This window comes from Perca flavescens, chromosome 2, assembly GCF_004354835.1.
Source record: "Perca flavescens isolate YP-PL-M2 chromosome 2, PFLA_1.0, whole genome shotgun sequence".
Lineage (NCBI taxonomy): Eukaryota > Metazoa > Chordata > Actinopteri > Perciformes > Percidae > Perca > Perca flavescens.
This window is the reverse complement of record NC_041332.1, coordinates 5,479,199-5,493,835: the sequence shown is the minus strand read 5'-3', so window position 1 is coordinate 5,493,835 and position 14,637 is coordinate 5,479,199. Positions and strand designations below refer to the sequence as shown.

The 14,637-nt window shown below is 43.6% G+C and overlaps 1 protein-coding gene across 4 annotated transcripts; it reads left to right on the top strand.

Moving 5' to 3' along the window:
- Positions 1-3,411: 3,411 nt before the first annotated feature.
- Positions 3,412-13,874, top strand: LOC114568272 (mucin-4). Of its 4 annotated transcripts, none has more exons than XM_028597802.1 (11): positions 3,412-3,644; positions 3,733-3,781; positions 5,541-6,130; positions 7,347-7,822; positions 7,865-8,715; positions 10,053-10,094; positions 11,053-11,153; positions 11,241-11,302; positions 11,681-11,841; positions 12,575-12,730; positions 13,348-13,874. In XM_028597802.1, the coding sequence occupies exons 1-11, from the start codon at positions 3,567-3,569 to the stop codon at positions 13,776-13,778; spliced, it is 2,997 nt and encodes a 998-aa protein (XP_028453603.1). In that variant the 5' UTR covers positions 3,412-3,566; the 3' UTR covers positions 13,779-13,874. The 4 variants fall into 4 exon arrangements, with proteins under 4 accessions (XP_028453603.1, XP_028453610.1, XP_028453593.1 ...); XM_028597809.1 differs by having other exon boundaries at positions 7,347-8,246; positions 8,298-8,715; XM_028597792.1 differs by having other exon boundaries at positions 3,733-3,763; positions 7,347-8,715.
- Positions 13,875-14,637: the final 763 nt, after the last annotated feature.

Genomic DNA, 14,637 nt, shown 5'->3' with positions numbered 1-14,637 from the left:
GAAGCTTATAAACTTGGGAAGTTTTTAATGTACATTTGAGGCAGTGATGTCTATAATAAAATGCTTGAAAATGATCCCTTTTGATGACAATTTGTCAGGCGGACAGACATTTCTTTGTCTTTTGGGGTATGTTGAGGGTGATATTTGACAGCAAAAAGGCAACAATCCCCAGAATCTTTTTCTGCTAGTTTCCCTTATGTGTCAGGATACACCATGCAAAATGTTAAGGTTATATGACCATTTATGTAGCTGCAGTACCTTAATATTCACAATTACATAATTCCGCCAAAAGATTTTCCCAAAAAGGGTGTTTTTTGGCCCCTGACACCAAACGGGGCCAAGTTGGGGGTGGTCATTATCGACTTGTGATGGCCCAAGGTATAAGATAATAGGAAATAATAGTGAAAAAAAGGTAGCAAAAAACATCCTGAGGAGTTGGCCTGGCTCCCGGCCTATATTGGCTTACTGTTTGCACACCGTTGAATGTTGGCTCCTCCTCCCCTGCTCAACGGCCAGAGAGAGAAAGGGAGCACAGTGCTTGTTGAGCGATCTAGAGAGTGAATAAAGAGAGGGAGCAGTGAATCAGAGGAATAAAATGATCTTTTCTCACATTGTTATCAGCAGTTATGTTCTAAAGCACAAATTAACACACCCGCACCTCTCTGCAGGAAGGTGCAGCATTGTTGGATTATGACTGTAAGCAGAGCTTCATCGTGTCTGTTTCTGTGTGTTGATGTCAGTTAGACTTGTGCGTCAGTATGAGACGCCGAGGCTACATTTACATCGCTACGTTTTGGTTTAAAAGTTTATATATTTTTCAGTCATTCCCACTGCTCTGGTGTTTCCCCCTCTCATTCCCCCTGCTCTGGCGTTTCCGAGCCCCTAAACCGGGGAGATTTGGAAATACAGCCATGGGCGGAGTCTCCACGCTGCCTCTTGTTTATGCCCAGTACACGAGAATGTTGATGAGATATGATGTTTGGGCATGTCAGTTTAAACGGAGATGAGTTCTTCTACTGGAGCTAAAAACACTTGTGTGCACGGAGATCGCTTTTGGCTCAAAACTCCACTTAAAAACCAAAACGTAGCGATGTAAATGCAGCCTTAGGAATGAGAACGCTGTCATTGGCTAAGGGGTTACACCCACGTGGGATCCAAAGGCTCTTTGTTGACGCCCAGAAACGTCCCGACTATAGTACCACCTCTAAAAACTAAAAATAAAGGAGAGAATACAGGCGGAGGGCAAGGTCTCTGCAGATACAGACATCAGTAGAGCTGCAAAAGATTAATCTACATGTCAATGTTTGTCAAATTCTCTGATGTCGGCTTGTTAAATGTCTTTTTTTCTAGTTTCTTCTCTCCTCTGTGACAGAAAACTGAATATATTTGTAATGTGGACAAAACAAGACATTTGAGGACGTTATCTTGGGCTTTGGGAAACACTGATCCACATTTTTCACAATTTTCTGATGTTTTAGAGACCATACAACTCATCCAAATCATGAAAATAAAATAATAATTAATAATTAATCTGCAATGAAAATTTTAAAAAAAAGCTTTTAAAAAAAAAAGCTGTTCAAGGTTAGTCTTCAGTCTTACACACATACACATATGCAACAATTGTGAAATGATTGTATTGTGATGTAAATATTGAAATTTTTACATGATATTTCTCATGACAATGTCACTATTTATTATGTGTTCTTGGTTACGAGGATATGTTGTGACGTTTTTTAAGCAGAAAATTAGCCAAATTAGCCATGGTTGGAAATCTTAAATGCAACACATCTGTGTACAGTATTTGTGTTTGTGTAATTTAATTTAATTTAAAGCAATAAATTGAGTTTGGTTTACATGAAGCAGATTTTTCCTGGTAAACTTGTTAACTCCTTCTGTTGTTTGTTAAAAAAATATTTGGTCATTCATTTTTTCAGTACTCAAAAATATCTCTTGTGTTTTGTTTTTTTATAAATAAAGAGGAAATAGATTTGATTCTGATGTTTCCAATACAAATGACAGGTAAGCTGACAGTATTTGCTTTACATAATTTTTTTTTTTTCATTTAAAGCACTTTTAGTTGCATTGCTTGTATGACAGATTGTGGAGCAGCTCAACTAATTTAAAGAAATTAAAATAATGATTTGATAAAGAATGTATCAGCTGTAACACCTGAACACTAATGTTACATGTTGCAGTTATGTAAGAGTGCTTGAAAACTATTTAGAAAGCGGTAGAAATAAATAGCCAAACTAAGGGCTAAACAGTTCAAATGAGTCGCTAGAATTAATAGATAACAGTTGAAATAGTTAGCTTAAAGTATTGTATAGCACAAATAAAGAATTGTAATAGCTTAAAGTATAGTAGCCTAATGAATAAACGGTTGAAATAGTTAGCTTAAAATAATGGCTAAACGGTTGAAATAGCTTAAAGTAATGGCTAAAAAGTTAAAATAGTTAGCTTAAAGTAATGGCTAAACAGTTGTATTAGCTTAAAGTAATGGTTTAAAAATTGTTGTAATAGTTAGCTTAAAGTAATGGTTAAACAGTTGAAATAGTTAGCTTAAAGTAATGGCTAAACAGTTGAAATAGCTTAAAGTAATGGTTAAACGGCTGAAATAGTTGGTTAAAGTAATGGCTAAACAGTTCAAATAGCTTAAAGCAATGGTTAAACAGTTGAAATAGTTGGTTAAAGTAATGGCTAAACAGTTGAAATAGTTAGCATTAAAGTGATGGCTAAACTGTTGAAATAGTTGGTTAAAGTAATGGCTAAACAGTTGTCATAGTTAGGCATATCTTAAAGTAATGGCTAAACGGTTGAAATAGTTGGCTTTACTAATGTTAGTAGTAGGCTAGTAACTCAGTATGCTTGCTGACCAAGCCAACCTTTATATTGACTGTTCAACAAGTGTAAAAAATTAACAATATCGACTTTTATATACTAAATAGTGTTGTACATTTGGAACATACATTGGGAATGAATGAAGGGGTACAGTGAGTTAATCTGAGGCAGGACTGTGGGGGAAACTTACCACCGACTTAGACACTAGGGCTGCCCCCTCTTATACAATTAGCATTCAAGTCTAATTTTTAGGCTTTTTGTATGCTAAATGACTTATTTCCAAGAAATCTAAGAGCTTATATCTTGTAAACACAATATTTAAAGTGTTGGATTTTCATTATTCTTTGTGGAGAAACTCAGTTTTACAGATGGTAAATGAACTGCATTTATATTACACAAACAGCTATGTAATGTGTAAAAAAAAGAGCTGTAAAAAAGTGTATGTGCAGCTTCTTTTGCTGCACATAGGCTACATGTATTGTAAAGGAGAATTTACCTGAAAAGCAGAATGAAGAGACTAAATGTGAAGTACAACAGGGACCTCTGGTGGACAAGTATGATGCTGACGTGACATCCAGAAAAAAAAGAAACTCAATCAGCTAGTTGATGAATTTCAGCTGCTCACACAGGAAAGGAAAACAGTTGTTTAACTGAAGCTGTGAGGCTCAACTTGACTTCATTGTTTGACACATTTAAAGTGGTTTAACAGACAAAGTTTTGGTGAGAAAATGCCACCAAAGAACATCTTTAGCTTTAAAAGCATGCTGCTCGTATTTGGTATATTGTGGAAACTGAGTGACACACAGGTAAAGGCTGTGAAATCAGCTTGTTTTATGTGAATACTTTAAAACATGGTGCAACATAATTGTGTGTGTTGTTTTCTTGTGTTTGTAGGTGAACGGAGAAGAAGCCAACCAGAGTCCAGGTGAGACTCAACCTGAAGGTATTTTAAATGTGTGGCTTTATTCTTCTTTTCTCTGTGAGTTTAAAAAAAATCAGCAGTCAGTCAGCTTCAGGATTATGAGCAGGCCTGACAGACTCTGTGAACAGGGCCTTTGCTGTTATACCCCCCCGACTCTTTAATTCATAGGAGAGCATTAATGAATATTTAATATACTGTTTGGGTCTTCTCATCCCGTCCTGCCTTGCCCAGTTTGGGGTCACTTAGAAATTTCCATTCCACTCCATTATAGACAGAATACCAGCTGAGATCAGTTGCATTGTTTTTTTTTTAACCAGGGCAGCAGTTTCCAGATTACATTATGTGCTTACATAATTGCAAAAGGGTTCTCCAATGTTTTCTCAGTTAGCCTTTTAAAAGGATATCAGATTAGTAAACAGAATGTGACTTTGGACCATTGGATGAATGGTTGCTGATAATGGTAAATGTAGGTATTGCATTAAAGGTCAGCCACTTCTGTCTACAACAGTCGAGAACCCTTTTGCAATTATGTTAAGCACATAATGTAATCTGAAAATTGCTGCCCTGATTAAAAAAACAATGCCACTGATCTCAGCTGGTATTCTGTCTGGAATGGAGTAGAATGGAAATTTCTAAGCGGCCCCAAACTTTTGACCGGTAGTGTACATTTTGCATGTACATATATGTAAATATGTATGTATACATTTTATATATATTTTTCAGATGTTTTATGATACCTCCGTGTTTTGTATTTTACTTCATTGTTGTTGGTTGTGTTATTCTTAGTTTTTATCTTCTGTTCTGGAAAGCACTTTGTAACATTGTTAAGAAAAGTGCAATAGAAATAGTTCATCATCATAATAATAATAATAATAATAATAATAATAATAATAATAATAATAATAATAATAACAACAACAACAACAACAACAACAACAACAACAACAGGGATGTCCAGTGCAAAAAATAGTCTAGTTATATTTTTGGTAAAGTCCCTGCCCCCTTATCTACATGTTTTAAAATGTTTACATCTTTACAACCATGTATTGGTATTAAAATTGTTATCGGTGATATCTCCCTTTTTATATACACTGACGGCCCACTTTATTAGGTACACCTGTACAATATAATGGCCAATTGTCAGAGTTATATGTTAAATAACATTATGCATGCAGGGAATGTCCAAATTCACATTCTCCTCCCCAACCTTTTGCATATATTTTGTTCTTTTGAGTTTGATCTTTGAATCTTGTAAGATCTTTTTTCTTACTTTCAACAAATCCCATGAAAAGAGCAAAACCCACAATGTGTTTAGTCTCAATACTTCCTGAATCTCACTTCCCCTATCCCTCTTGGTTCCTACTTAAAAAAAGGAAAAACCTATTTAAATTATTACAAATAAACTCACAAACATTATAAAATAAACACAGTAGTTTCCTTAATTGTGTGTGTGTGTGTGTGTGTGTGTGTGTGTGTGTGTGTGTGTGTGTGTGTGTGTGTGTGTGTAACATGTCAGCCAGTGCAACTGTGTTTTTATGGCCCAGAGGAAGAAGACTTCACTGTATTCTTTAAAGGCATACTGTAGCTGCCGGTCTGTTGTAGTAAATATTACCTTTCCTATAGTTTCAGCCAAAACAAAAATCAAAGCTACATAGTTGTATTCATGGCAGAGTGGAATATTTGTTCTTGTATTCTATTTATTTCTTGTATGTCTTATATTGTACTGCTGTAGCACTGAAATTACCCAATTAGGGATCAAGAAAGTTGTATCTAATCTCAGATGGACCCAGAGGCGACGGCAGTGCCTTCTACGCCCTGCAGAGCTGCCAGCAGCTGCTGCAGAGCAACGCTGGAGAGTTCTTCTCCCCAGATTACCTGTGCTCCAACCCTCCGCTGTGGTGCAACTGGACCATCCAGGTGGACCCGGCAAAGAGGATCCTCCTCCAACTGGAGGACCAGACCCCCGACGACGCCTGCCACCTCAAAGAAGACCAGGTCTACTTGGACGAACCCATCGGACACTTAAAGGCTCACAAAGTCCTGGAGAAGTGCTGGCGGGAGGTCAAGTACATGTCCTCGTCCAACACTGTGTATGTGGTGCAGCTGATCGGCGGCTGGCCCAGCTCGCCCTACAGGGGCTTCCACGGCCGCTACCAGGCCTTTGGACCCCTGGTGGTTTACAACCCGCAGGAGGGATTCCCAAACAGGGAGTCGGAACCATCTCCTGGAATCCTGGACTTTAGTGAACTTGTTAAGAACGGTGAACAGCTGGAGTCAGAGCATCCGTCGCAGGCTAGTTCTGATCTTACGTATGATTATTTTAGTCCATCTTCAGACGGGACGGAGCCAGAGGAGGCCGCAGACACTGAGGTGAGTGGATCATAGTCTCGCATTGCCAGCTCTTATCTCCACAGCGCTGTGGAGTAAGGTCTGGCTTCACCACACATATATTCTGGGATAGGAGGGATAAAACGCTCTGGGTTGTTTGCATTTCTTTGAACCAATCACAATCGGTGCGATAAGCTCCGTACGCAGCGATGGTGGCTCTGAAAAATAGTCTCGGGAAGGAACTTGTTTTGGTGGAACATTTGCACCCAGCAAAAGAAAACGCCACATACAATATTAAATATATCTAACTTTTGACACAATACAGTAACTTGAGCTATTTAAATTAGCTGATACATGGTTAAACCTTGTTGGCTCATTCCAGTTTATTTCCGTGTGTACTTTTAAAGGTCCCATGGCATGACAATTTCACTTCATGAGGTTTTTTAACATTAATGTGCGTTGCCCCAGTCTGCCTATGGTCCCCCAGTGACTAGAAATGGTGATAGGTGTAAACCGAACCCTGGGTATCCTGCTCTGCCTTTTGAGAAAATGAAAGCTCAGATGGGCCAATCAGGAATCTTCTTATTAGGTCATAAGGGGAAAGGTTACCTCCCCTTTCTCTGCTTTGCCTGCCCAGAGAATTTGGCCCACCCATGAGAGAGAGAGACATCATGGCTTTCAAACGAGCAAAGTGGCAGTTGGTCAAGGTCACACCCTCACGCTCCACCTTAATAGCTACAGACACCGAAATGGCACATCCTAAGGAAAGCTCATTGTGGGACTGACTCTAGTGGCTGTAATTCTGCACCAAGGCTGAATTTTGGGAAAGAGACTTCAAATACAGTATTAGGGGACCACTAAGGCCTATATAAAAGCATTCAAAAAGCAGCATGCCATAGGACCTTTTAAGTATGTAAAAGTATTTCTACAATGTGGTATTGCTACTTTTACTTAATTAAAAGATGTAAGTTCTTCTACCACCTCTGACCGCTGCCACCCCGACCCTGCACCGCAGCCCAGGTTACACTAATAGAAACACAGAAAGAGTTCCTCCAACTCAATGGAAACAAAAACTGTGAAACTATAAATGTTGCAGTAAAATATATATATTTTTAGGAGCCAATCTTTGCCTGGACTTTTGCATTATTGACGTTTATTAATCTAATAAATCACATCCATGTTCACCTTTTAGGTAAAAGTATTTTGTTTGCATTTTAATATTCTCTGAGGAATGCTTCAACTCTGTATTTACACTCAGGTGGATGAAAACCACCATCAAGTCTCGGCATCCACACAGGGGACCTCTCGATCGGGACGAGGTGCCACTAAAACCTCTTTGCGCCTGTCCGACTCAGCCGTCCCTCCTGCGTCTTCACAGCAGCAACGCGGCGGTCAAAGCCAGGAGCCGCTCAGGCCCGCCAAGGGCATCCCGGCTGCTAATGTGGAGGAATCTTCGACGCATCCAGGGGAAGCCTCGTCTGATCCAGAGGAAGCCTTGTCTGATCCAGAGGAAGCCTCGTCTGATCCAGAGGAAGCCTCGTCTGATCCAGAGGAAGCCTCGTCTGATCCAGAGGAAGCCTCGTCTGATCCAGAGGAAGCCTCGTCTGATCCAGAGGAAGCCTCGTCTGATCCAGAGGAAGCCTCGTCTGATCCAGAGGAAGCCTCGTCTGATCCAGAGACGGCCTCGTCGGCTCCAGAGGAAGCCTCGTCGGCTCCAGAGGAAGCCTCGTCGGCTCCAGAGACGGCCTTGTCTGATCCAGAGACGGCCTCGTCTGATCCAGAGGAAGCCTCGTCGGCTCCAGAGACGGCCTCGTCTGATCCAGAGACGGCCTCGTCTGATCCAGAGACGGCCTCGTCTGCTCCAGAGGAAGCCTCGTCTGCTCCAGAGGAAGCCTCGTCTGCTCCAGAGGAAGCCTCGTCTGCTCCAGAGGAAGCCTCGTCTGCTCCAGAGGAGGCCTCGTCTGCTCCAGAGGAGGCCTCGTCTGCTCCAGAGGAAGCCTCGTCTGCTCCAGAGGAAGCCTCGTCTGCTCCAGAGACGGCCTCGTCTGCTCCAGAGACGGCCTCGTCGGATCCAGAGGAAGCCTCGTCGGATCCAGAGACGGCCTCGCCGGATCCAGAGACGGCCTCGTCGGCTCCAGAGGAAGCCTCGTCGGATCCAGAGACGGCCTCGCCGGATCCAGAGACGGCCTCGCCGGATCCAGAGACGGCCTCGTCTGCTCCAGAGACGGCCTCGTCTGCTCCAGAGACGGCCTCGTCTGCTCCAGAGACGGCCTCGTCTGCTCCAGAGGAAGCCTCGTCGGCTCCAGAGGAGGCCTCGTCGGCTCCAGAGACGGCCTCGTCGGCTCCAGAGGAAGCCTCGTCGGCTCCAGAGACGGCCTCGTCGGCTCCAGAGACGGCCTCGTCGGCTCCAGAGACGGCCTCGTCGGCTCCAGAGGAGGCCTCGTCGGCTCCAGAGACGGCCTCGCCGGATCCAGAGGAAGCAGCAAGTCCAGAGGAAGAGAGGCTGTTGGAGGAAGAAATGTCAAACTGGCTTCCTTATCCTTCTGAAGCAGCAGAACCAGAGGAGACTGAGCCAACTCTTCCTCAGCCCAACGTGGTGGAGCCGCTGTCGGACCACCGGGGAAACAGTGAGTCAGTTTGTGTTTTACACTCGGTCACCGAGACGTTTGATGTACGCTCAAAAGTACTGTCGGGATAACTGTTCTGCTTGTAATTCAGTGTTTCCTCTATGTTGATTTTTGTAGTGGTGGCCCGCCATGGCAAAATGTCTGCCGCCACGGTATCAGAAATAAGGCTGACGCACAATGTAGTCGCAGTTGCCTTTTTAAATCATCCTGCCGACCTAATGCGCCCTTGTTGGCTGCCGCACACATTGCAATATAACAAAAAGTAGAACTTTTCTTTGTTGTTGTTGGGACATACCTGCCCCCACTGCTAAAAAAAACATCCTAAAGGAAACGCTAACTTAAAATGTTTTTTCTGAGTTTTCTGTCTGAGGTTTTGGCCTGTAAAAAAAACAAGTTTTTCCTCGCCACTGTTGCACCAAATGCTTTCTTGTGGGAAATTGTTGAGCCTCTGTAAATTAGAGTGGTCTAGACTTAGTCTGGCTATCAGCTGACCAAGCTCAATCTTTTAAGATTGAACATTAGTCTGCTCTGTATTTTCTACTGCACAAGAGGTGTGATCAACGGGCACAGTTGTACGCAATTGGATAGTCCTTCAACCAATCGGACCAACTATCTCGGTGACGTACTTTGCACCAATGGTGACACGACCGCAACAACGGGGTTTGATCTGAGCTCCGTTCTTTTAGCCGCCAGCTGGTTAATTAGGCTTTTACCAAAGCTGGTTGGTAGTAAGTCAAACACATCCTTTTTTGGTAGGAATTCTTCCAGGGCAAGTTTCTCTTCCGTTTTCAGAGAAAACTTGCCTTTGAAATCTTTTTAGAACAGCAGCGACAGCGGCATCAACGGGTTGCTGCGCATCGGTGGCTGCCATGTTGAATGTAAACAAGAAGCTGCTTGGTCGCTTCTCTATCGCCATCGTGTTAAATCCGCCAACAGCGCGCCAGGTGGATGAGCCAGTTTGTGATTGGTCCCCGCAGATTTGTAACGGAAGCAGGATAGAAAGATGTACAGTTTTCCATCCTGAGCTGCAGGGAGAAATCAAATCGCCGGCAGATGGAGCTGGGGTTACCCAGTCTAATCTAGACCTACTCTACCAGTAAAGTGCCCTGAGATAACTGTTGTGATTTGACATTCCAAATCAAATCGAATTGATTCAAAAACTTTACTGCCCGGAGGTTAAACACAAGGCTAATTGTCTGAGGATGTAAAGCTAAAAGATGGCTCAATCAATCCAACACTATTCATAACAATAGATCATTTATTAGTTTATTTATAGTTTGTATTAATCTGCATCTGTAAAGTAACTAAATCTGTTTGACTTTGTGTTTCTCTTGTAGTCCACATCAGAAATCACTCTGAAGATCCGCATCTTCCTGGCGGTGAGTATCGGACCGATTCCGTACAACTTCACAGGAATCTTAACACTCTAAACATCTTTATTTTCTGGGACAGTGTTTGTGTTACAACACATCAGATCACGTGCTACGCTAAACATATTCTGAGCTAAACCGACTAAATCCAATCAACACATAGGGCCCTATTTTAACAATCTAAGCACACGACGTGAAGCGCTTGGCGCAGGTGCGTTTAGGGCGTGTTCAAATCCACTTTTGCTAGTTTGACAGCGAAAAAAGGCTCCGGGTGCATGGTTCTAAAGGGTTGTCCTTAGTGTCTTCATTAATCAGAGGTGTGTTTTGGGCGTAACATACAATCAACCAATTGGAGATCATCTCTCACACACCTTTTAAAAGGTGTGTGTGTGTACATTTTACTAATGCTCTGTTAAAATAACAATGAAATGCTGCGTTATTGACTTTAGACCAGGTTTTTGTTGGTCAATGGCGCGATCACTTCCCGCTGCCTCAAGATAGCAATACTCCCAGAATGCACCTGAACACACCTCCCTGTAAGACCAGCACGCCCAGAATGCACCTGAACACACCTTCCTGTAAAACCAGCACGCCCAGAATGCACCTGAACACACCTTCCTGTAAGACCAGCATGCCCAGAATGCACCTGAACACACCTTCCTGTAAGACCAGCACGGCGATGGGCGCAGGTGCATTTGTTATTTAAACGACGTGGGTGCTGGATGGGAAATTGACAACTGCGTCGGTCTTAAACTAGCAAAGACGCTTGTGTCGGGCTTTTCACTGGGCCGGGTGCAAGATGGGGCCCACAGTGTTGTTGGGATCAAATTTAATTATATTTCCTGTTTTGACTCGGATCAAATGTAACATTTATCTGCACGGTGTCAAGAGTCCGACTGTAGTGAACACTGCGCAGCTTGCTTTAACATTATCGCGCTTTTGGTGTTATGTTTGGGCCCTTCCACAGATCACCTGTTTGAAGTGACTGTTGAAGTGAAATTCATCCCGGATGTAAAGGAGTCCTGGGACAACGTGTTCCTGTCACTACTGCCGTCGGTAAAAGAGCTGGTATGTATGTTGACGACGACAACAAAGCGAATACGTTGAAGGTGCTCCGTTTAGAGTGCTTTTGTGAAACGATTTGTGTTTCTGTAGATCAGCAAGCAGCTGAAGCCTCTGCATATGCCGCTGTCCATGAAGACTAAAAGAAAAAAAAGGTTGGTATTCAACAGACTCCTAAAACTGCTGAAACTTTAATTTAATGTTAAATTAAATTTTTGAGACCAAAACAACTAATCAATTATTCAAGGAAATAATCAATGCGATAATCAACAATGAAATGAATTGTTGGTTGCAGCCCTACACTTGCATCTTAGTTCCTCACAAAGATGTAAAACGAGAAAAGAAAAGATGGAAACCTGTTTTTTTGTTAAATGAGAAACTAGGCTTTTTTTTTTTTTTAAGTGAAGCCACGTCAATTTTTTGCGTAAATGTTGTGGAAAACGATTGTTTAAAACTGCTCAAAAAGAAAATTATCTCAACTCAGGGGCCACTTATTGGCTCGTGTATGCGTTTAAATTTGTGTGTGTGTGTAGATTGAGTGCAGGAGGGCTGTACATCATCTGGCTGCAGATTGGACAGGGGCCGGAGGGTCTGCAGGTCCACCAGACCGTCCACTCCAACCTGCACGGCCTCCCTGCCACGGCCGTCGGCGTCAGCCAATGGGAAGCTGTGATCTCCTCGGTGTCGATTGCAGGTACAGCACGGGGCCGAGCCTTCAGTGTGACACAGAATATGTGGAAACTGGGCATGGTAGTTAATTCGGATTTGTCTCGCATTGCCAGACATTCCTCCACAGCGCTGCAGAGGAGGGTCTGGCTAGTCCACACAGCATTCTGGGATGGGAGAAGAACGTGCTCTGGTTTATTAGCATTTCTTTAAACCAATCACAATCCACAAGCCACGGTGCCTCTGCTGAATAGCCTCGGGAAGGAACTTGTTTTGGTGGAACATGTGTACGTTCAAAAGTTGTTTTAGTCGTGCAACGGAAAACTCCGATTGGACAAAAGTCAAAGGAGCAGCTTTAGCCTCTACGGCTAATTACGGCCAGCTAACAAAGCATCCTAAAGTACACAAGCTGCGTGTCATTCCCTCTCGCTCCCCCTTTCATGTCTTCATCTGTCCTATAAAAATATAGGGCTAAAATGCCCCCAAACAATTACCTTGATTTAAAAAAAAAAAAAAAAAAAAATAGATGCGAACAACCCATAGTATATTTTTTTTCCCCCCCCCCTCCTATCCCAGAATGCATCTATGCTGTAACCAGAACTGAGTCCACAGCTCTGTGGGGATGGAGCTGGCAATATGAGTCAGGAGGTGTGTGTGTGTGTGTGTGTGTGTGTGTGTGTGTGTGTGTGTGTGTGTGTGTGTGTGTGTGTGTGTGTGTGTGTGTGTGTGTGTGTGTGTGTGTGTGTGTGTGTGTGTGTCAGATGTAAACGAGTGCGGGACCCAGATGGTGCTGTGTGACGTTAACGCAGACTGTGTGAACCAGTTTGGTTCGTACTCGTGCCACTGCAGGCCGGGCTTCCGGGACGAGTCCCGCCTGGGGTCGGGAGGGACTGCCTGTGTTGATGAGAAGCCTACAGGTAAATTTTTTTTTTTTGGTGAATTAACTATTTTACCAACATACAATTTGCAACATGAGCTGTCTCACAATCCCTTCGTTCTTCCATCCTCTTGAAATGATCTGTCTGGCTATCATTAAACTAGTCTGGACCCAGCTTCTTTTGCGCTTATCCATCCCGCTTAGGACTAGGGTTGGGTATCCTCTGGGTGTTTTTCCGATAACGGTGCTGAAACTATACTTTGAAAACGGTGCCGGTGCGTAAACAGTGCCTGAACCGATACTTTCAAAATTAGGGTAATAGGGTCGTTTACCATAACTTTGAAGGCACCACGAGGCTCGCTAGTTTTAAGTGAACGCACCGTCTGTGTTGTTTTTCCGACAACGGCAGCTGCACACTGCTTAATGTCCCGATGTCTGAATCCTCTCCAGTGAAATACAGACAACCTTTACACCGTTTAGCTGTCAGCGTTTTAACCGTGTGTAATCCAGCTGCTAGTTAACGGTTGGCTAGTTGAATGTGGATGGATGGATGCACAGTTTTAAAAGTAACGTTTTAGCACTGGTATCGGACAAATTCCAAAGGACACCCAACCCCAGAGGTGACCAGCCACTGACTTCCCATTGTCCTTCCTGCAGGTTGTAGCTCGGCCCTGTCTCCTGAGACGAAGGGTGTCTACGGGCTTTTCTTCCTGCTCAGCTCGCTCATCCTGCTGCTGCTGGCGGCAGCCGGCCTGCTGTACCACCGCCACCGCCGCGGGGCCTTCCTGGTCCGGTGCCACAGCGGCGGCGGCAGCAGCAGCATCATCGTTCCTCCTGACCTCAACAACAACAACCACCACCGCCATCACTGCCAACACTATGACGAGACCTACTCCATCACCCCGGACTCTGACCTGCCCCCGCCCCCTCCGCCCGTCCGGAGCTTCAGGGAGGGCTGGCCCCCGGCGAAGGAGCGCTGGCCCCCGGCGAAGGAGCGCAGCCCGGCCCTGGACCTGCAGCTGCTGCGCATCAGCCAGCTGCTGCGGCCCGACGCCTGCACGGAGCCGCAGGAGGGCGGGAAGAAGTGAACGGAGTAAAACGGATAAAGGAGAATCAGAACTCACTTTTCATTTAGTTTCATTTGTCTGATATTCAGTTTGAAATAAAATCACAACGCAACAGCATTTGCTTGCTGTCTGGACATTTTCTTTGCCCCAAAACGACAACGGAAGATATTTACTAAGTCTACCTCATATGACCATCAGGGCCGCAAAGATCTGCTTCACCATATTTTAAAGCTACATTATGTAAGAATTTCTCCCATCTAGTGGTGAAATTGTATATGACAACCAACTGAATCTTACTTTCTGGCACTTCCTCCTATGGTGGCCGAACCCGAATTTAGCTCTTAGTATCTCCATCGTTTACACGCAGCTGTTCTAATCACTCAAATATTAACTTTGGCCTGTTGTGTTGTCGTTTTTAATTCTCTTTTGCGCTTCCCTCTCGAGTAATTTCCCAGCTGGCATTCGTCACTGTGCCAATCGATGTAAGAGGGCAAAATGCAGAGGTATGTCCCTCTTTGGCTAATGTATTTTAAAGATGGAGGTGCAACATGGTGGCTGACATACGAGCGAGTTGCTTGTATGTATTCTGAATGATTCTGAATGTCAGATTCTACGCTTACGAGAATACTTTGATTATTTTGAAGTAATTACGCATGAATGAGCACATATTTGTTTTTTTTTGTTTTTTTTGCCAAGAATCAACTCGAAACATTACACAGTGTAGGTTTAACAATTTAGCGGGATATTTACAAAGGCAATGGTGGTAAATGAGCCCAGCTGCCGTTCATTTGATTTGCATAAAACGATAAAAAATGAGTCACCATGCCAGGGTTTTTAAAACGCGTGCTGTCTAGAAAGCAGGAGTGCACAACTAAGTGCG

What these genes read in the sequence shown, in the direction of transcription:
- LOC114568272 (XM_028597782.1), top strand. Translation starts at nt 3,567, where the DNA reads ATGCCACCAAAGAACATCTTTAGCTTTAAAAGCATGCTGCTCGTATTT. An exon ending in TGCCGTCGGTAAAAGAGCTG is followed by an intron (nt 11,154 to 11,240) that starts GTATGTATGTTG and finishes GTGTTTCTGTAG; the next exon opens with ATCAGCAAGCAGCTGAAGCC. An exon ending in TGTTGATGAGAAGCCTACAG is followed by an intron (nt 12,731 to 13,347) that starts GTAAATTTTTTT and finishes TCCTTCCTGCAG; the next exon opens with GTTGTAGCTCGGCCCTGTCT.